The 22,454-nt window shown below is 49.8% G+C and overlaps 2 protein-coding genes across 2 annotated transcripts; both read right to left on the bottom strand.

Annotated features, from left to right (window-relative positions):
• Positions 1-174: 174 nt before the first annotated feature.
• BROUX77_000426 (uncharacterized protein) lies at positions 175-2,574 on the bottom strand (the record flags this gene model as incomplete). The annotated part of the gene is made up of 1 exon (XM_073749000.1): positions 175-2,574. The coding sequence occupies one exon, from the start codon at positions 2,572-2,574 to the stop codon at positions 175-177; it is 2,400 nt and encodes a 799-aa protein (XP_073608663.1).
• Positions 2,575-11,539: 8,965 nt separating this feature from the next.
• Positions 11,540-13,053, bottom strand: BROUX77_000425 (uncharacterized protein; the record flags this gene model as incomplete). Its single annotated transcript, XM_073748989.1, has 2 exons — positions 11,540-12,582; positions 12,645-13,053. The coding sequence occupies 2 exons, from the start codon at positions 13,051-13,053 to the stop codon at positions 11,540-11,542; spliced, it is 1,452 nt and encodes a 483-aa protein (XP_073608662.1).
• Between the last annotated feature and the right edge of the window lie 9,401 nt (positions 13,054-22,454).

Here is a 22,454-nt window from a genome sequence, read left to right as displayed (position 1 = left end):
CACGTTCATCAAAAACAGCACCACGACAAGATAGACAAGCAGAAACGCGAACATTGTGGCTCTTTTTTTATAACTAACAGTATTTGAATGGCCAAGGTTCAGCTCCCATTTCACCACAGAGTAGAAAACGCGCAAGAAGCATCATGTATCCCCTTGTCTTGCTGGCGTCCATCTCTACACTACCTCCCCCATCTTCAAGACCACAACAGCCAAAAGCTTCTTTCCCGTCGACGACCACAACGATCTGCACGGTACACGCGTCGACCAGCCCTCGCGGAATACCTCTTTGCCCAGTTGCACCACGTCAAAGTATATCTCGAACAAGACACAGTCGCTTTTCTTTCCATGCTGAGCCAACGACTCACACCACGCCTCATGCGCAATCTGGCCAACATCCATGCCCTCCTCAACCGGTCCCGCCACGCTGACATTGCTGAGGATGAATTGCATCGCGCCTTCCTTTAGACGCATGTGGCGCACCTCGCATGTCCACTTGTCAATCTGGCTGGTGTAGTAGCCCGTTGACAGGCACATGGGCTCAAGGCACGCCATGCCAGACTGGACTTTCCATTCGCAGGCGGCGTTGCGCGGCAGTGTCTCGACTTCGGCGGCCCAGAAGATGGGCGCACGCCGGTTTGTAAACTCGGTGCCGTCAGCAAAGACTTCCCAGTCGGGAAGCACTACTTGGTTTTCTTCTTGGCCGTAGGTTGCGTACTCTGGGTTGTTTCGCTGGTCCCATACATCAATATCAGGAGACTCATCGTCATCATCTTCTGCTAATGGCGAAGGGTGTAGCTCTTGCCAAGCTTTGGATGCCATGAGCACGTTATTCCGCAGAGTCTCTTCCGACTCAGCCTTGGGGAACATGGCCATGATACCAGAGAACAATTGCACCTTCATCTCTCTGGCAATGCGCCACAAATGCTGCAGTGATAGCACAATTTCTAAGCTATCATCGGGCTCATTTTTGGGTAAGTCCATTGAAGCAGGAATCAACGGGATTTGGCCCGCTATAGCAACCACTCTGATAGGAAATTGGTCTTCGCCATCGCCGGCGTCGTAGCACACGCCATAGTCAATGGCTTGGCTATATGGTCCGATATTGGCAGGCGCCCAGTATGAACGTGATTGCACGTGCAGCCCGTGTCGGGCTAGAGAAGACACCCCAGAATATGCTGTTATGCAAATGGCAATGTTGCACCCATCAGGAAGCAAGTCGCCAACAGCAACGGCAACTCGTGTTGGTGGGTTGGTGAACAGGAAAAGCTGGGCGTATATAGGGTTAACCGTATTGAAGTCATCCATACTCCGGAGTAGGAGGATAGTCTGTATCACATCCAACGTCGGATTCACCGATGGCATATGCTCGGAAAGCTTAAACAGGGCGTTGTGGATCTGCTCCGTACAAGACTTGGTCTCTTCCTCAATTCCGCGGCCGCGACTTGCCACATCAGGCAAATAGGTCCAATGCAGCTCCTTGACGACCTGCTGTGGTAGCTGTCGAGCCGAAAACGAGTGGATGTCGTCTTCTGTCATGGAGAAGACCCGCATTGACTTGTCCCGAATAGTCTTGAGGATCTCGGTAAACTTGGGTTCAAGCAAATCCGGCGTTCGTACAAAAGGCTCTTCGTCTGAGCTCGCTGTGGGCTTTTCTTCCAGGATAGCGTCTTTGAATTCCAAATACGATGTGCCCCCGCCTTCATCAACGACTGTTCTGGCTGAATCGGGCACCAAAATTCGCTTTTTGAATAGGCTGATAGGCCCATCGACCACCAGTGTTTCGAACTCTCCACCTTCGCCTATCACAGCGCCGACTTGACCGCCGCCAAATCTCCGCATGGCCTTTTGAATGCGTGCAGCGCCTTGACTACTACTGACTTTTGTCCACAAAAAGTCATCATCGAGCCCGGCGCTAGCGACCTTGATCATGCGGGCGTCTATCCCGGCAGCCTCCATATCGTGCAGCAATTGCGCACCGTCAGCCATGGGCGAGGGCAGGACGGGGTACTTCCAGAGATAGGCTAGAGGGACCAGTCCTAATCGGACGGCGACGGATTCTACCCGGGTTCTCTGGTAGGTCGATAGGATGGCTCCAGCACAAATAGCATTAACCTCAGGGTGTCTCTTCATGATTTCCTTCAGCAGGGGGACCATGCTTTCTGTCTCATCGTCTTCTTTGGCCCGATTAGTCTCATAGTCGGCTGTATTTTGCACGGCAGCAGTGCCTCCCAGCGAACGACGGTATAGTGGAAGGCCTAGAGCCTGGGCATAGAGAGGCAAGATCTGGTGGCCCACTGTTTGATACATAAAACTGTTGAGATCTTGCTCTTCTGCTGTCTCATAGTGTACGGCGTTTGGCGAAGTTTCGTTCTGAGGAGAATAGACCACAACGCCATTGGAGGTCGGTTGGTGGTGGGGCTCATGAGCATCGTTTAAATCAGACTCTGGGGTAGACGGCCCAGGATAGAGATTCGCTAAAGCTACTAAGCGATGGCCGTTGTGCTGAGCATGCAAAGCAGCAAAGAAGCTGTCTTTGCCTCCAGATACCAAGGCAATAACATTTAGGGTATTCATAGCGAGTCCAAGTGAAGCTGAAGCAGCTATGAGGCGGTGAGTGTGAGTGTAGATAGATAGATAGGTATAGGTAGTTGTTGCAGGTGAGTTGTCTTTAGACCGACTAGCTCATCAAGCAAGGGTAGGCTCTGGCATGGAAATGTCTTGATCAGATCGTGGTTGAGAGATTTGCAGGATCCCGACAGGCTATGCCGATTTCAAAAACACAGCAGTCCCAGAGGCGGCGGAGGCGGGGGGTGTTTCGACTCGACCAAAGCAAGAAGGAAGAAGCGTGACAGCGGCGAGCGCTCAGAGGGTGGAAAAAAGAGACAAAAGAGAAAGCGAACTAGATGGTCTGGCCTCGGTTCTGGCTGTGTGGGTCGCAATTTGCGTGGACTGCCTGCCAAGTACAAGTATGTCCTTTGGTTCTGAAGAGCAAGATGGGCTGGTGATGTCATACGGAGCCGGAAAAGACCGCCGATACTGAGACTTTTCACGCACTGACACAAAGTGAAGGGCTGTGTCGCCGTCTGCAACCAAAAAGGCGAGAGACGAGAGCTCGGACGCTGGCTTCGCTGCTCAAGTATACAGCAATGTATGTACTTGGTCAAGTATAGACTTGTGCAGATATATGTGTGTGTATGTATGTAGGGTGCTTAGTGGCAGCGGTGAACAAACAACCAATAAACACAAGAATTCAATCCCAGCCAGCAGGCAGCACAAAGGTCCGAGAACTAGACTCTGTGCGGCGCGGTTGGCGAACCCCGTTCAGGCTCTTTGGGGCCGAGAAGACGATGACAAGACAACGTCGGTCAGGTCACGTGGGTGGGGGTAGCTAGCTAGCTTTTGCTCAGAGGTCGGCAGTTGGGCAGCTGCCGTCGATCGTTTTTTTCTCGACTAGGAAGATTGGCGAGAACACCAACCAGTGAAGCCAGGCGGCTGATCGACTGAAATACTGCTAAGACCGAAAAGCTAAAGAGGAAAAGCCTGATGGCAAATCGATTGGCCTTCTGGACAATATTCCCCTCAAACAATGGACGAAGCTGAAAGACAAAAATGTTTCCCCCGCTTTTTGCCAGCACAGACGGCAGTTGGCCAAGGCAATGGCTATATCGGGATGCCATCTACCTTTTTTTCGTCTCATGGTCGCCTTGTTGCATGCATTTACTATGCTTAATAGACTTACCTAGGGTTTTACTGCTGCTAAAGCTACACGGCAAATCGCTTCCGTTCCATGGTGGAGGAGGTGTTATTGTCATGAGGTGAAGTCTAGGCTGTTATGGACCCTAGCCATGGTGCCAACCCTAGCACAAGTGGCCAGGCTTTACGTCTGTATATACAAAAATAGGATCCCGGGCTATTCTCAGATAAACACTCCAATCTCAAATCCTTTTCTAAACGTCCAATGTCTAAACCGCTAAGAGTTGCGTTTTCATTCCCTCCAAGCCTGTCCAATGCGTGGTATTCATGCACATTGTGCATAGATATTTACACAAACATTGGCTTAACTTTTTCAAATATGAGATATCAAATGGTCGTCACCCTTTCAGCTTGCTTGGTCGCGGAAGGCAAGGTAAAAGCCACAGTCAGCGCGCAGGAGGAGCCGGGCTTATGCTGTTCGCAGATGGCTCTAGCAGAGCAGAGAGACCGAAAAGCAAAGGGCCATCAACTACGGAGACACACTATTCCCTTAGCTACCTTGTGATCCGAATTCACAATCACCACAGCTGTCTCAGCAGAGAGACAATGGGAGTCGCCGAGAGCTTGGTGAGTGGCTCCATGGCTTGCTTAGACGTGGACTTGGTGCAAAGCCCAAACCGGTGTATGGATCCTAAGCGAATCCTTGCTGATCGAGCACCCATCTAAGTGAGCCAGATGGTTTGACGCGAGCTGCGTGAACAAGTGTATAGTTACATGTAAAGTTAGTTACTACACTTGAAAACGGAGGAGCCTGTGTCTGGCGGACAAACTGCTTGTAGGATCGGTTCTAAGGGCTATTCGGCGAGCCCAATGCCTCTTTTCCTGTTTTCTCTTCTCTTCTCTACTTGTGTCAGCTCCCGCCGCAGCAGCGTGCTCTCCGGAGCTGAGAATTCTTGCGCTGGAACCGGAATCCGCGTCCTCTCCAAGCCTGTCAATGATTGGGTGCGGCGATTACGCTCAAAAAGCTACCAGTGCCGTATTCAATGGCCCTTTGTTGTGGCAAAGAGCCTGGTATTAACTAGTATCAAAGAAGCTAATTACTGTGCTTGAAGGGTGTCTAACAGGTGCTAGGTATGCCTTATCCGTAAGCTTCACGTCGACAAGGGAGAACATGAGGAGACAAAGAACTGCTATATCCAAACAGTCATTTTTCAGACAAAATGTCGCACCGATAAAAAAATGGTGTTCTTCATGTATGAGTGTGCTTTGCGTTGTTGGGGTAGTAAGTTTACGGCTGCAACAAACCAAGGCCAATTACTTTGAGTTATTGTTCTTCCCTTTGAAGAAACAGAACTCCCTTGCGCGAGACAACGACGCCGACGAAGAGATGGACGCTGCCTCCCTGGATTGCATCGACGATCCTGTGGCAAGTGGTTAGCGGCAGAGTCAGGGTTCGTATGCTATCTTCATGCACATCGAGATATATACAAATACAGAATAAAGGACTACTTTTAGATGTGCGCAGCTAGATGGTGCTTTGCTTCCCACCGGGGGTTTTCCAAAAAGAAACTTACTCCAAGTCGTAGACCAAGGCCCAAGTTGGTGGTGATGTGTTGGGCGGACGCGTCGGTAGTCTGAGAGTGACTGATCTGGAGACGATAGTGGTGATGTTTCCCTGCGGAAACACTAACATGGTAGGATGTCTTTTTACAAGGGCACTCAAAGGTGTTTCAGTAATCCCTTCTGGTTTCTCTTGCTAGGTGCTTATGTTAACTCTCATCCTAGCGTTTGGCCTAACTCAGATGTGGACTTTTGAGATTTTGTGATAGTTGTATGTGGGAATACAAGTAAAAGGTAAATCTAGACTAGAGATAACGGCAATATTGAAACCAGCAACAAGGCACGGGTTTCTCCGGAGCGGCCTATACTGAACCGGGCGTTCTTGGGCAGACCAGATGCTCAAAGGAGAATGACTAAGTGTGTTGGCTGTTTAGAAAGGGCGATGCTAGTTCCTTGTCTGTCTTGCTTTGTTGCTCGTAACTAACTGGTTTTGTTTGGTTGCATGTATTTTTCTACAAAAGTACATACATGCTTATTGGATATGCTTGAGATCTTCAATGTTCCTGTGATATCAAGGCATACGGACGAGATTTTGCATATCCATTAGATATCAGGATCCAAGACAGATGGTGAGCCCTATATGATTGGAGCTTGGGTATTATTGCTTCATGCAGCTCTGGTTCGGGCAGGATATACATAACTATGAACGTGAACAGAGAGGCGCATTTACCCACTAACTAACCCGGCTTGCATAGAGGTTAGCTAGCTAGAGCTCTTGGAATTCTGGTTGGCAGCTTAATTCACCCTATATCATGTAGCTAGCTGTATAGAAGTGTCTACTGTCTTGGCTGTTGGCGCTGCCTTCGATGAGGGGTTTCTTAGTATAGAACATGAAACATGCAGAAGTGAACATGGCTTTGACGGCCATCCAGGGCTGTATATTCACTTGCATACATACGTATGTACTTTTCTGTGTACATGGCTGCGGGAGGGAGAAATGGCATCGTGGGGTGCAAGGTGTACATCCCTCTCGGCCATCCTTTGCGAAGAATTACCTGCACAGGAAGCCAGAGGGAAAATGGCGATGCCGGCCTAAGGCTACGGCCGGGTTAGGCTACAAGTACAGGAGCTCTTGCGCCAGCAACCTGTTTTCTCCTCATCTACATGCCGAAAATCAGCGATACAACATGATATCTGAGACCTTGTTTCTGTATCCCTCCTGGCCTATACTTTGCTACGTTTCAAGAGGGGGTGTTTTAGGCTTCGTGCTTGGGCGCCTTCACAAGTATGCATATATATGTACACATGTACAAGTCTACAAACTTTTACACATAACGTCATTCGGGATGGTGCGGAAGTGCAGAGGTTCAAAGGTGCGGAGTGTGCATCCTCCACGCCCTTGCATTATGAAGGAAAGCAGACGAGCCAGTGAGAAAGTGGTGTTTATAGAGCCAAGGATTGAGGGAGTAGAAGAGGGAGAGGCAGAAGCGGAAGTGGAGTGGGGAAGCATAGAAAGCCAATTGTTAAGAGGGCTGTGTCTACAGTGAAAGTGCATATGTACGAGCTTTAGGTGCTGGTATTCGTGGGGAGAAAGAATGCTTTGCTTGGTTTGTGGTCAAGACGTTCAATATATGGACATACTTGACTTGTCAGTGACGTGGTGGTTGTCTCTTCGTGCAACATGAGACGGAGATGACAGGACAGGGAAGAGTATGTAAGATGCCAGCCGGCCCTGGTCCAAGTACGGCAAGCTCATAGCACGTAGGCAACTATGAATAGCTATGTGCTTGTCTAAATGGTGTGGCACTGCAACCTTGAATCTAGTCAACATGCGAGATCTGCATGTTTCAGTCGAAGATTGCGAGGGCTTGGGTTGACTTGAATTGACTGCATTTTACGTGACCAAGCTACATAAAAAGCATTACAATGGTTGCAGGTCTTCTTGGACCTACCAAACATAAAACGGCCATGATTAGAAAAGAAAATTGTAGCTCTCAAGGATTCCCGGCACACGACAGCCACCCAGCTCGGCGAAGCCCTATTCGCCGGGCCCGGGAGGCCCCACCGAAGTTTCGGAGCTCCCAACACGGGAGAGCAAAAATACACGAGCTCCTCCGGACAGGCTTGAACTGTCAACCTCCTGATTTCTGCTGCTTGTGAAAGCGGCTTAACAGTCAGACGCGCTAGCCAATTGCGCCACAGAGGATTGGGGCCGGGACCTCAGAGGGTCCGATGAGTGGGGCCGGGAGTCAGGCCCCTTGTTCCTACTTAATAAGCCTTTTGACAGCCCGGAGAACACGGGTAATTTTGAACCGTGGTGTGCTCTTCGCTTTCTGCATATTAATGCTGCAAGGTAATAGCAAGCGAGAAATTCAATGGTTGATAAGTCTGCTTTTTGGTCTTCTTTTTGTTTGCCGATTCGCCCGGAATATACACAGCTACAAGATTAGGGTACGAAATAAATTTGACGGCATCAGGTCAGACGCAGAAAAAATGAGGCTGTTTGTATTATCACCAAAAGAAAAAAAAAAAAAAAGATACATCATAACCACAATCTCTTGCTTCATGACAGAGAAAACAAGCTGAACGCGCATTTTGGCTACAGACTTTTGTTCCTGTAACTAACGAAAAAAGAATTCCACTTTTTGAGTGGTTCGTTTTTTTTTACTCTGGCAGCAAAAAATAACAGCGAAGAAAAAAAAAGGCCTCAAGATGGCTGGTTGAGGGTCGCAGAAAAAAAATCAAGTATCAGAAGAAAAGCAATGCCGGGTCTGCCAACGCATGGACGGCATGTATGACTTTTTATAGCTATCACTAGCTAACGAGTTATCGGACCAAGTATAGGCGGCACCCACCGCAACGAGCTGATGGCCGGGCTGTACCAAGTACCCAAACATGTAAGCACGGAAGACGCAACAAGGGCAAGAAAAAAGAAAAGAAAAGAAAACAAATGGAAGAAGGAAAAAAAAAGTGACAGGTTTCGGCAGAAGGATGGAAACCAGAGACACGACGTGAGCCTGAAATTTGGGTGCAGCACGAGTGTATTGGTATGGATATATGTCCAAGTAGCTAGCTAGCTAGTATAGTTGGACACAGCGGCGTGGAAGTGTTCCGGATCGCATGTTTTCTTTTTATGTGTTTCCGGGGACCCTTTTTGTTTTGTCCTTTTTTTTCTGTGGTTATGCTGCCAGTGCACAAGAAGTTATCGCCTTCTCTTTCGTGTTGTTTCTGTGGTATTTTCTTTTTCCGGATGCATGGTCTGGCTGTTCCGTCCCAAGATAAAAAAATAGAAAAAGAAATAAAAAAACAAAAGAAACCCACCACCACGGAACACCATCCAACCCCCCAACCAGACTCGCCGCCCGCCCGTCCTACACCCAGGATCAAAGCTGCCATGTCTGTTTTCTTTTGCGACTGGCCCAGCTTGCCGTAACTACATGTACTATAGCTCCGTCATGTCTCAAGTCGTCTGCCATAATGTGGCTATGATATATCTATAAGGACATATCATATCATATGTGTATGGACCGACACACATGTTATAAACAGCCTGATGCCACACATATAGGGCAGCTGGAGCTGTGAAAGCTATTCAGCTAGCCTTCATGCCTGTGATAGTGCTCCAGCTGTCTCAGCCAGTCAAAGTCAAGCTCGCCGGTCTACAAGGTATTCTATTCTACACTAGTCAACTAGCATAATTGGTTATAGCTCTGGTTACATGATTGCTGCCCAATTAGGCTGCCTTCTCCAGGGTCTGCTTCTCGTGCTTCGTTTGGCCGGCCGTGTCTGCCGATATGCCAGGCTTCCCTTGGCCGGATCCCACAGCACACTGCACCTCTGCTCTGCGTATATGGTCTTGCCTTGTCTCTTTTTTTATGCGCTTTTCGGCTCCCTTGCAGAGGACGACTGTGCGGATCTGAGATCACAGCCTGGCAAGCCGAGACGCCTAAGTCTGCGCTTTATGGTTGTTAATTCTTGTTTGTTCTCTGTCTGCTGCTCGCTTCGGTTCTTCCTATGCCGTATTCCTTTTTGCGTATACCGCCTTGCTTCTTGAACTGGTGCACCCATATTCTCTGTTGTTCTTCCAGGCCACATCTCCCCAGGCGTGTTCTATCATGCCCTGCTCGTGATAAGCCTCCCTCGCGTTCTGTATGTCTCTGTCTTAAACCGGTGCTTCGTTGGCCTGTACAATAAATGGCAAAGTACAGATGACAGCTCACATGCCTACATGCCCACATGCCACTGTGTGCTTGGAGAGGGTGCATCGTAGGGAGCGCCAGGCCAAGTTCTATTGACTCTAGGCCAAGTGAACGTCTCTGGGAGTGTCTCTGAGCATGTCTCTTCCTCTTGCAATCCGCTTCCACTTGCTGTTCTGCATGCATGCATGCACTGTAGAGATGAAGAGATGGAAATACGCTCGCCCTGTTCGCCATGTTCTTCATTGCAACGGTAGCGTCGCAGTGCTAGCCGTGGGACTTGTAGACATGTATGGACATACCTGTAGTACTTGGATTCACTCGGCGCTAGAGAACTAGACGCTCCGGAGAACCGCCTTGATCGGCCATGTCACATCAAAGGAAGGTCGGCACAAAGGCATGGCTGTTATACAGGGAGCCCGGCGTCTTTGTGTAGATGATTGTGCCCGTCTAATTGGAGATGTAGCATGTGCCTGACCCTGTCTCTGGGGTGTAAGTGCTGCCATGCTAATTCATCCAGTGACAAGTCTCCGCCCGATCCAGGCTTTACTCTCCCTATGGTGGCGGGCTGTCTTTGAGCCCTTCAGCCCTTGTATGACTGTCGAAGAAACAAAAAGAAAAGCAGCGACGAGCAAGTGAACAGAAGAAGGAATAGAAGACTGCGAGAAAAGAAAAAACCAAAAGAAAAACAACAACGTCTCAGTCGGCCCTCTTTGGGCTCTCCCTTGCTTTAGGCCTGTGCCAGATTACAGAGCAGGAATCGAAAAAAGACCACCAGCTCAGGCACGTTCCATTGTTCGACTTGATGGGGCCCAGGGAGGACGCGCGAAGGTGGTGTGAGCAGAGGAGACCAAAAGCAGAGAGACACGGGCCCGGGCCCGGGCTCGGCCACGGAGGTAGGGGTCAACACGACGACGTCACTTGGTCCAAGAACAAACGCCGCGATGCCCCCAATCAAACACCTTGTCCTGTCAGCCAGACAAAACGGTCGCGAGGCATAAGGATGATTAGACACCCTGTCCTCCCTAGCGGGATCGGGGAAGTTGACAAGCGCCTCGTGAGCTTCCCTTGATGAGGCGGATTTTTGGTTCTTTTTTTTCTTTCTTCTTCGGGGGAAGGGGGTGTCTTTGGACGTTGTTTTGCTATTGGTTGCTGTTTTTTTTGGCTGCAACTATGTGACAAGTCTCAAGATGACAGCATACATCCAGCGAGACGCCGAGAACTCACGCAAAGGAGAAAAAACAAAAGGTTACTATTGGACGCCCGCACCAATTCAAGCAAAGGGCATGATGAGTATTAAAAAAACTAGCTAACAAAACGTGACAGGCTCAGCCCGCGTCAAATAACATGTGGAACCAGCCAAGACAAAAGAACAGAAAATTAGGCAGAAGAATTCACACAAATGAAACAAGACAAGAGATTTCCAAAAAGGAAAAAAAGAAATGGATTCAGATCAGAGTTATGCTGAAAAATAAAAGCAAATAGGCAAACTGTGTAGTCCGTAGATAACGGACTTGGAAAATATGCGCAAGAAAATAAAAACTAAGGCCAAACACTGAGTGAGAGAGAAAGAAAAAAGAAACAAGTTGCGGGATAATAAGCTCCCACATTAACCGGACCAATTGACACCAGAAACTCCCGAGAAAAAAAAAAGCAAAAAAAAAAAGCAAAACAGTAGAAAAATCAAAGGCCAGACGCGAAAATGAAAAGCAGTCCGCCGGCCAGCGCCGCTGTGTGTAGCAGCGGTCGGTATAGTAGGATATGTGAAGCCTCTTTTTAGTGTGTGGAAGGGGAGGAAATGGTATAACGCAGCAACAGACGCAGAAAAGGACAAGAAGAAAGAAAAGAAAAGAAAAAAAAAAAAAGACAGTTGGAAGTTGTTACAAGAAGAGAAGAGGAACCGCCGCGGCATAGTCGCAAGGAGCCTTGATAATTGAAAGCTTTAGTCATAAAAGTCGTGATGCGGCTTCTGGCAGGCGCAGGCCCGAAGCATGTGCAGAAAAGAGCGTAAGAAACGAAACAAGTCTAATAGGGCGAGAAGATGACAAGGGCAGAAGAAAAAGGCAAAGCTGCAAAAGCCGGTGTGCGGCTTACTCGCTGCGCTTCCGCTTCTTCTTGCCGCCGTCGGTCACGTCGCTTTGCACCATGCTGGCGGCCATGTCAGCGGGCAGCTGCATGACGACCTTGCCATAGGGCGAGAACTCGTTGGCACTGCTAGGCGCGCCTAGTAGCGGGTTGAACATGTGCTGCGGGGGCCGGCCGTCGTGCTCGTCAATCAGGTCCATGACGATGGCGCCGCTGCCGTGGGTGCGAGAGTGCTGGGCCAGGTTATCGCTGCGCGAGAACTTCTTGCCGCAGTCGGTGCACTCAAACGGCTTCTCCTGTGTGTGCAGCGAGCGGTAGTGGCGCTTCAGGTGCTCCTGGCGGCGGAAGCGGCGGTTGCACAGGTCGCAGACAAACGTCTTCGAGGGATCCTCGGTGAGCGACTGCTTGCGGCCACGGCGGGATGAGGGAGCGGCCACGGGGGCGGGGGACGCGGAAGAGGCGGGGGAGCCCACCATGGGGACTTCCTGGGGGCTGTGAATGGCCACGGGCGCAGTGTCGATGGCAACGGGCGACGTCTGTGCTGAGCTCGACTCGCTGCAAACGGGAGAGGGCAGGTTGACAACAGGCATGGGGCTGGTCTTGACTCTCTTGCCGCGGTGCATGTCGGCGTCGACCTCGGCGGGCACAGCGATCATCTCGAACGAGGACTCGTCAAAGGAGATCTCGGCGTTCTCGAAGAAGTGGTGGCCCAGGGACACGACGCTGGATCCGGTGCAGGCACGCGGTCTGCGGCCAGTCTCCATGGAGGCGTCCATGGCAAAGTTGAACTCGCCATCGTTCTCCATCTCAAAGGTGAGAGGCTCAACGCTGGAGTCCAGCTCAAAGTTGGTGGTGTCCAACTCGGTCTTGCAAAAGTCCTCCTCCTTGGTCAGCGCCTCGGTCATGGGAGCGGCCATGACCGGGCTGTTGGAGGCAGGGACAGTGAGGGTTCTGGGGTCAAGGAAGACGGGGGCATCAGGAGACGGGGAGGGGGATAGAGAAGGGCACGAGATGAATGAAGAAGCAGCCGAGTTTTGCGACATGTAGCCTAGAACTGGTCAGCAGGGCAGTCCTGTATGAACTAGCCGAGAGGCTTTAGGAGATGCTTACCAGAGGGAGTGTGAGGCGGGGAGACGTGGGCAGCCCAGTTGAGAGTCATGTCCTTGTGCTCGATGCCATGGAACATGGTGTGCATGGGGGTCTGGAGCATGTCACCGTCGGGGCTGCTCATGGGGTTGGCGCTCATGGACAGCGGCGGCGTGGTGGGCGAGTGGCAGAAGTCGGTCTCGACCATCATGGTGGGCTTGGACATGATGGGCTGGGGCGAGGTCATAGGGGTCATGGAGGGCGCATTGCTGTACAGCGTGGGAGCTTGTGGCGAGCAGGACGAGTTTGGTCTGGAGAACATGGGGGTCAAAGGCATGGACATGGGCATGGGCATGCCGTGGAAGACCGGCATAGGCATGGACTTGGGGTCGCAGAGGAAGTAAGACATTTGGTTGGCAGCCAAGGGGTCCATTGTCGCTGCAGAATAGGAGCAGAGGGTTAGTTGCACTGCAGCATTGACGATGCGAACGAAGCAGTCAAGACCAACCTGTGTGAGTATGTTGTGTATATAAAAGAGCGTAGAAGGGCAGCGAGAGGGTGATGGAGCAGCCAATGCTGAGCCGGGCTCCAAGTATGTGGCGGAATGAACGAGGGCCTGGATGGGCGAGAGAACGACTGGAGTAAGAGCAGCGGTGGCGCGGTCTAGAGCGCTGCGAATGTAGATGCAGATGTAGATATATAAGTGCAAAGGAGAGCAGGCAGAGCAAGATCCGGGACGGTGGATGGTCGGCGGGCAGTTATATATGAAGAAGCGGGCAGAGGTAGCACCGAAGGGCAGCCTGTCAGGGGATGAATTGAAAAAAGATAAGAGAATAAAGAAGAAGACGAAGAGAAGATGTGGTGATGCTGGTGCTCGATGTGATGCTGGAGATGGTCTGAAGCAGGAGGTAGAACGATTGGAGGGAGGGGACGTCTTTATGTTTAAACGCTTCTTGTGGTTTGGTGTCTGACTTAGCCCAGAGAGGTACCGCACTGCTGCTCCGGGGGGAGGGGTCCCAGTAAACCTCCAAAAAAATCCACCCCTTGTTCCCATGGCTGCTAGTTCTCCTTCACACCGTCTGGAGCCACCCACCCCCCTCAACGCTTATATCGCTATTTTTTCGCTCCGCCAAATGTGCACCCCCTGTCCATGAAATGGCAGAGTATTAAATGCTGTCGATAAATGCCATCCGACTTGATCGATATGCCTCTCTGGATGGACCAGACTGTAAAATCCCAGGTATTGACTTATTGACTTCCACGTCCATCCATATCCTCGTAGACAGCCCAGTCCCCGTAATGTACGCACACCTCATGAATAACTCCTGGATAGTTGTGAATGCTAACTAGCCAACCTGCTGACTAACAACCGAGCCCGTTCTTCTGTCTCTGCTTCTGCTTCTGCGTCTGTCACCGCGGAATGTCTCGTCTTGCATTTCCCTGGTTTAATCACGCATCAAACAGCTTCTTGTCGTAGTAAACACCTGCAGCCAAACACTGCTCTCCGTTTGGCCCGACTCCCTCTCTCTGCCTGTACCGGCTGGCCTTGGGGCTTCGGTCTGCTGCTCTCCCTCGCCTGTCCTCTACCAAGAAAACACCCGTCTTGTTCCCGTCCTTCCTCTTGCTCCGGCTCTGGCTCTCCCTAACTCCTCTGGCCCCCTTCTACTCGTCCTACTACGAAAGTGGGAGCCAGAGCTTAAGCTAAAGCCAAAGCCAGTGCCAGTGCCCTCTACTCATTCAGTGGTCTGAGCGTACGGCCGCTCTTGTCTGTTCACCAGGCCTCTTTTGCAGTTACAAGACGTGCGTGCGTGCGTGCGTCGTGGCTATATGTTGTCTATCTACGTGGATGGATGTGTCTGTCTGTCTGTCTGTCTGTCTGTCGTTCTGTCGTTCTGTCGTTCTGTCTGTCTGTCTGTCTGTCTGTCGTTCTACCCGCCTGTTTGTATATGTCCCCATGCATACTTGCCCATCTCTTTGCCCCATATACTTGTGCTTGTATGTATACTGAATACACTTGGCTTGCTCTCTATTCCAATCCACACATTCGTCTGTGTCTGTCTATCCTTCCCTCCCACTTCTCTTGCGTTCTCTTCCTCTCTCTCGCTCTCTTTCTCTCTCTCTGTCAGACATCTCAAGCCCTAGTACCCCGTACCACCTGTGCCATGTCTCTTGTAACCACAGCACATTAACGCCGTGTCTCGCATTCTCTACACCTTTCTCTTGCCGGTTGTCTTTTTCTCTCGTTTCTTTGGCTGTTCCGTCAGTCTTGTGCATCTGCTGTATCGCCGAATCTGTCAGCCAATTGCTTCTTTACCTTCCCGGTGGCCAGCGATTGACCACATCCCAGTTGCAAGACATTGACATCGGCAGCCGGCGAACGACCAATGGGGAATGGAAAACGGTTGGCTCGTCCAGACTCAACTCCGTCTCGAGTAGCTACAGACAAGTTCTATACTACATACTACAAGTTGTTGCGCCAGAAATGATACCCCGTACGAGAACCCGACAGCAAAAGATAGAGATTGAGTGTTATCTGTGTCAGTCTGTGTGTCTATGTGTATGTACATGCATGCTTGTACTTGTATGTGTGCGTCTGTATGTATGCATGTGCTGTATCTCTATGTCGTCTGCGTCTGTGTGTGTGCAGCAGTTTGCTGGACTGCCCAGGTCGGATCCAAACTACCATGTATGCACATCCTCTCTCTCACTCTGCATTGCCTCAGGCCTCATGCTTGCCCTGGCCGTGGCCCTCGCCCTCACACTCGCCCTCTTTACTTCATCGTAGCCGTCACCGCCTGTCGTGTCTTTTGCTGAGCGCTTTGTGTCGCGCGTACCTGCTTCTGCGCAGCTATGCATTACTTCCCGTGCTCACTTTGTTCCACAGCAGTGCGGCGTCGTATGTCTGTGTATACACGTCCTATTTGTAGCACTAAATACAGCCATTCTCTCCCTCTCATGTCAATAAATAACCAACAGGCACCTCGACAAAACTGCACACACAATTCTTCGCCCAATAGCCATGCCCGCATACTGAGCAGAACGACACGGCTAACTGCATCATATTCACACAGGAGGAAGGGGAAAACCGGCTCAGCCCAACCCAGCTTGTCCCTGTACCGCTCTTCAGACGCTGTGTTCTGTGTCATTTCTGGCAAGCAGATACTTGCTTCGTGGACCTGGCCTTGACCTTGACTCGACAGCATTGCCTCTGGGCTGGTCCTTGATATCATCATGTAAGAATGCAAGCACGCCCATACCATCCATACTTGCATACACAGCAAGACTCCCGTCGCACATCTACGGCGCAACAAGCATGTCGCATGTTTGAGCCTACCGTCAAGGCACAAGGCTCTTTCTTGGTTATTATTGGGGCCACTCTTTCTGGCACGCTCCCCGATGGTCTGTTCTCTGGCCTTTGCGGTGTCTTCCATGTGTTACACGCTATTAGTACCACCGTGTTTATTGTATCTATGCAGGCTCATTTGGGACTTTCAAGGCGGCGTTGCGTTTGTCATTGGAGCAAGTAGCGTACCGATTGATGAGCACATGGAACATGTATAAGAGCACATAGTCAGCCATGCATCAACAAACATTCAGATGTATATTATAAATGTCGCCATACAGCCCAAGGCCAATGCATGAGGCCGTCCCTCTGCCTCACCATCAATGTACAAGCCAGATACTGCTTCACCTCCACGGCGGCACAAGAAAACAGCTGAAAAAAAAAAAAAAACAACCAACCAAGAAAGAAAAAAAGGGCTGTCGTACTCTGTCGCGCCCCGCTGACCTCGGCCGTCCCGTGCTGGCCGTTTGTTAAATACGCGTCCGTTGGGCTATGAAGCTGGATGCTGCATCTTGTTGCATGCAACCGTGTATAGTGTCATGTCTATTGCATAGCTTCGCGCACACGAGCACAACTCGAACAATGTATGAAGGTCCTTTTTGCTTGGTTTGTGCCAAACGCAAAAGAAGTGTTGACGCAGTAAGATGATGGCTTTGTGTGCCATCTTATGTGCCCCATGTGCCCCGTGTGACAGTGAACCCCAACCCTAGTATTATGCATAGTTGTATTAAGCGTTCCTCACCAAAACGGACCATGTTTGTTGCGTTTGGGATCGGGTGTGCTCTGCTGCGTATTAGTTGAGTTTCTTCTTGTACCACTTGTTGACATACGAGTCAAGAGAACGTATTTACAGGCATATGTATGTCTGATCAGCTATCGACTGCCTTAGATGTTCTAACGTTCTAATCACATGCACGGTGGTGCGTTCCAGCGAGCGCCGTCGGTGTCTGTTTGTTGATATCACCACTTAGGCATGTCTTTTCTTTTGTGATTGTGCCGTCTGTTCGCCTGCATGAACGAACGAGACGCAGTCGTTGACCATGCAAGCCCCAAACGACACAAGAGTACATGTAGCTATTTACTTGGAGTGACTTGTATACATCCATCGATGCATCCGTAGGTGTATGGTGCTGCTGCTCCGCCACTATCAGATGGAATTGCTATTTTTAATGCTCTTGTTGCACGCTGATGTTGTTGTCTATGCAGGCACACGAGACTCAGCCCTCTCAGCGTGATCTCAACATCAGCACACAAAGACTCGAAGCAAGCCGACCAGAAACTCGTGTTTGACGCCTGGCTGCAGGAAGCAATGCGGCAGACAAAAACGAAAGAAAAAAAATATATATATATATATATCATGATTGCAACTTGACAAACGACTCCACCAACACACGTCCAAACCAATACACAACACTCGAATACCAAACTCAATATCAAAACAACCCGCTTCACGCAGATGCAATGTATGCAGACTTTTTGTGTGCGTCGCCAAATGCTGATGGGGGTTCAGAAAAACAAACTACGGAAAACGCCGCCGCAAGCCATGGACCATGTTAGGAGGGTACACGGTGCTGCCATAGTATCTTGGTTGGTACCTCAGTACCACCGTATCTCCATGGCAGAGGATGGAGGGGGCCAGAGGAACTGGGGGAATGGGTCTGCGCGATTGACTTGGCTACCTCTCACAAACGAGCCAGCTTTGGTGTTTGTGTTGTGCTGGATACATGCAATATTGTAATATGCAGCACACATAACATGCACACCTGGGCGATAAACCATATTCCTAGTGGTACCCTCAAGAGTACAGCTTTGGTAACTAATGTATTACACATGTAGTTAGTTATGTGCACAACCAACTACATATCTCTACAAACAAAGGTGATATAATGCCTCGAGTAGGACCCTAAAAACACAGTCAAGCTGTATGTCACGTGATGCTCCATCCTCCTCCTCCGTCCGGCATAAGCTGCCTGGTGCAATTATGTCCCGAAACCTACTCCCCATATAAGCTTTACCTCATCTTTACCTTAGACTTTGGCTCTCTGCACGGTTAAGCGTTGGTGTTTTGGTACGCTTCTTGGTACGAGCTCCTGCTTCGGCAGTACGGTACATATAGTTATACGCATGTATGTACATATGTATGTATGTGTGAATGTACATACGTACACAAGTTCAGGCATATAATTGTACAAGCGGTGTACCAGCCAGTCCGTCCACCACGTCGCGGCGCTCTGCTCCGCCGTAGTTCATGTGTCTGTCTTATTATCCCATTGTTTAGGCATATAGCTCTGTCTCGGTGCCACACTGCTAAAGTTCACGCGCTTTGGCCCTAACACAGACACGGCCACGGTCACATGATCATTGCTGCCACCCACGCCTCAGATCCTGTCTCGCAAGGAAGTGGTTGGCATCGCCTTAGCCCACCTTGTTTCTTTTTGCAGTGCAGTGCAGTGCAGCGCATCGCAGCGCATACTGCATGTGGCGCATGAGTTGTCAAGGTTGAATCTCGCCAACTGTAGACAGGTAGTAAGTGTACTTGTATACATTGTACAAGTAGTAGATCGGCCGCATTTTTGGGACAAGAGACACAACTATCCGCCAACGACACTCCTTCCACTCGCACATGTTGATCTCCGCCTCAACATATTGCTTTCTTGTATCGTGGCACATGGACACCTCCACCTTGTTCCTGTTACTTAGATGCCTGTGTGGACTTCACCACAACCCACACATGTATCGAGCTGCGGGAAAATCGCACTTGTACATAAACCCGGTCCTTTGTTTTCATTGTCTTACGACCTATTGTTCACTATCTGACAGCTTTGTCTGTCAACCATGGCAAAAAAAGAAGGACCAATAGGCTGCTTCAATCTTCCTTGCTCAATATCGAGACATCAAAACAAGCTGTGTTTCCCTCTTTATTCTGCCTACAGATGACGTACACTCTCATTCCCGCCCCGACCAATGAGAAAGGCAGTACTAGTGATGTCTTGCTTTTCTCTGAATCACAGGCATTGACTCTTGCACAGAGTCGCCAGTCCGCTGGGGGCCCATTTGTCTACACGCTCTTGTCTGTGGTCTTGGTGAATAGTGCTCTAGCGCTAAGCGGCACAGTATGGCATGGCATGGCATGGCATCTATGCGCATCCTCAATCTGGTGCTAATGTCCGAATCTCAGTTACGTTGGGTTTGCCTAGTTGGCCACATTTTCCATGCCAATCACAATTATACTAGGACATCCATACATATGTACACACATGCACAGGTACACCATGCGAATTCACATGAAGCTTGAGTTCAGGATTATAGCTTATTGCATTGTGATTGACATTGGCATTGGTACGTCTGCCAACTTGAAAGCCTGTCTGTTTCGATTTTTGGCGGCAAGGTTGAGCCCGGAAGGACTGCTCCGGACGGCATGCCAGTGAAGCTGGGGGGAAGGGATGGTTCATCATTAAACTGGCAACGAATTACACACAAAGACCCAGCAGGACCTTCGAACAACACAAGACACCAAGGTGGCCGGGATGCACGCTCTTGTTTTCTCTCTTTGACCTCTTTATTTGCCCGTTCTCACCGCTACCAAAAGCACTTTGGCGGTGACTTGACCTTGTGTTACTGCGACTGCAACTACAAGTGCTATCACTACTACCACAAGCCTGAAGACAAAAGGTTCTGGGCGCGGGTGAGTTTTGGGAGAGGCGGCGATAGTAGCGACTAGGGCCTTTGTGTTCTTTGCTCTTTGCCTCGTTTGTGGAAGGTTCGTCGAATGGGGAATCCTAGGCGGTGATCTTTCCTGGACTTGAAGACTTGAAGAATGGATCAAAAATGCACGCTGCATCCGAGGGATTCTGCTAATTTCATGGTTATGAAACCCTTCGACTTGAATGCTTCATGCAAAGGCAGAGCAGCAGCAAGTATAATACTTCGGGTTGCCATTATCCATGAGACGCTGGCGTCAGAGCGTCGGCAACCGTTGGGCCGTCCAAGATGTATGCAAGTATGTACAAACATAATAACTAGACAATTCAGAGACCCGTAACTGGTGCAAGTAGAGTATCGCCGCAAGAAGTGCAATGTCGATGCCGTCGTGATCAGCGTTTAACCAGTATATCGTACATCTTCTTGACAAACATGCTACACCGCATGAGCCTCCCCTGTCGTCATGCTTTCAAGAAGCCGTCAGAAAATCCTTTTCAGGGCCTCAACAGGCCCTGAAAAGGTGTTCAGGGTTTGAGGGTCTGTTCACCTGTCATACATACGGTTTTGATTATCCGCTTAGCATATGCCAACTAGGTTTGGGAGTTTTTTTTTTTTGAGGCTGGCCTGTGCTACTAAAAACCTATTGAACTGTTAAATACGGTGGTTTTGCGGAGAAAAAAAAAGAGACCGATACACACTCCTATAGCATGAACGCCTCAAAGCATTCATCTTAGTCAATCACACATCGTGAAACCTGCCATTGTCAAAGCTCTTTTTTGTAACACGTAGACAAATTCGCAAGCCGTAAGCTTGACTAACAATGTCCACTTGTGCGATAACGTGTTCGCCATCAATGCGTTAGGGTTACTAACAGATATACGTGCAGGGTGTTTTCGTGCCTAGGCATTCAGGCCGGGAAACGCTGATGCTTTTCATTTTATTGTCTAATGCCAATATGTTCAGCGTTTCAAACTTTTGCATAGAGCCAAACCAACCACGCTTCTTGTCTCTGCGCCATACATAACGAGACAGAGCATGGACGTGAAGTTAGTCGTAGCTATCTATTACTTGATGCATGCACCTTCTAATATGTAAGTGCTTCTGCAGAACCAGAGGAATGCCGGCTGTTATACTTGTGGTGAAGTTGTAAAGAGACAACTACGCGGTGCAGGGAGACAAATAGGCGGTCTGGTGGCTGTCCGCGGCCGTGATTAGGGCACATGTTCATACTTTGTGTTCTATGTGGTGGGTTGATGGGGTCTGGCTGTGGGTAGGCACTAAAAGCAATAGTAGTTAGTGTACAGGGCAAGCGATTGATATGAGCTTTTTCAGGTATGCGCAGATAGAGGGGACCCAACGTGCAGCGTGCAGTAACTAAACATGCAAGCAGTACGGCCTGAAATATGCGGAATGCACAGATATCCTTGATTTAAGAAAGAGATAAAAAGAGGGAGGGGAGGCCAACTGGCGCTGGGGGTGGGAGGCAGTCAGTCGTGGCGGACTTGAACAGTTCCAAGGACATTGTTAGGGAAAACCCACAGACCTCACAGAGTATGGCCCGGGTAGCTACAAGTACAAGTACTTTGCATTGGTCCCTCTCCGCCAGCCAGTCACAATGGACGTGACGGGCCATAGGCGACTTAGAAAGTACTCCTTGCGGGCCACTGCCTCATTCACAGCACTATCGCCGGTTTTTTGTAAGTGAGTAGGCGTGAACTTGGCGAATAAGAGACGAAGCAGAGCCTGGCAAGATTGCGCGGCGGCAAGCTAATGGATGATATCCATACATTTGCACCGGCATGCCCAACGGACATTGTGTGCCACTGCAGCGGGGTGCAGCAGGTGGTCGCGACTGGCAGCGTGCGTGGGCATTTCGGCACTTGTTGGAACAGAAAAGCCGGTCTGAGTGAGTGGCCTTGCAGCGAGGGGAAATTGGGCGCTTGACCTGTCTTTGCTTAACCCTCCTTGTATAATAGGAGCTCTTCCAGGACATGGCCCAAAGCTCAGGGCATGCGGGTTGTTTAGTCAGAGCAGTCCACTCACTGCCTTGACGGCTGGATCGACATGTGATTGGTTGGGGAATATTAGCCAATGGGTATCTTAGAGAGTTCTAGGGCTTGAGCGCTGTATTTCCAATGTGCTTACATATTTACACACATATGGCTTTTACGGGTATATCCATGTCCTGGCCATCCAGTTGTGTATTACACAGTAAAAGCCTACATAGTGTGGATGTACACATCTACCTCCATTTACCTTGCCGCTTCCATGTCCGCCCGCGCCATCTCTCAGGCTCCTACTGACGACATCACAGACACACCAACTTGTATCAAGCGGGAACCAGCATCGCTAGAAACGACATCGAGTCAAATGACGACCAAGCCCAAGCATATAGTCACGCCCTATACAAGCATTGTATTGATACATAAATATAAACATCCTCATCCGCACTATCTCGTCCAACTCTGGCCAGCGGCAGTGCTGCGCTGTTAATTCTGCCGCTATGGGCCTCCTATGATATCAGACGGTTGTATAGACGAATCAATCACCCAATGTCAAGCGAACATGGGCGATATAACAGCAAAGGTTGTAACAGCTACTGTAGATAACGCTGCACATGATTGGAGAAAAGGTTTCGAAACACATGCAACACCCGCCCGTCGCTCAGATCTCTTTTCTCAGTATTCCCTTACAATTGGCCTATTACCGTGGCCTCCGACAAACACACACAAGCATCCTCATACACACATCCAAAAACTCAAAGGCAGATACAAACCTAGATAAGACAA

This window comes from Berkeleyomyces rouxiae, assembly GCF_048999995.1.
Source record: "Berkeleyomyces rouxiae strain 22BRR77 chromosome Unknown BrBRR77_ptg000001l, whole genome shotgun sequence".
Lineage (NCBI taxonomy): Eukaryota > Fungi > Ascomycota > Sordariomycetes > Microascales > Ceratocystidaceae > Berkeleyomyces > Berkeleyomyces rouxiae.
This window is presented reverse-complemented; position numbering and strand designations above follow the sequence as displayed.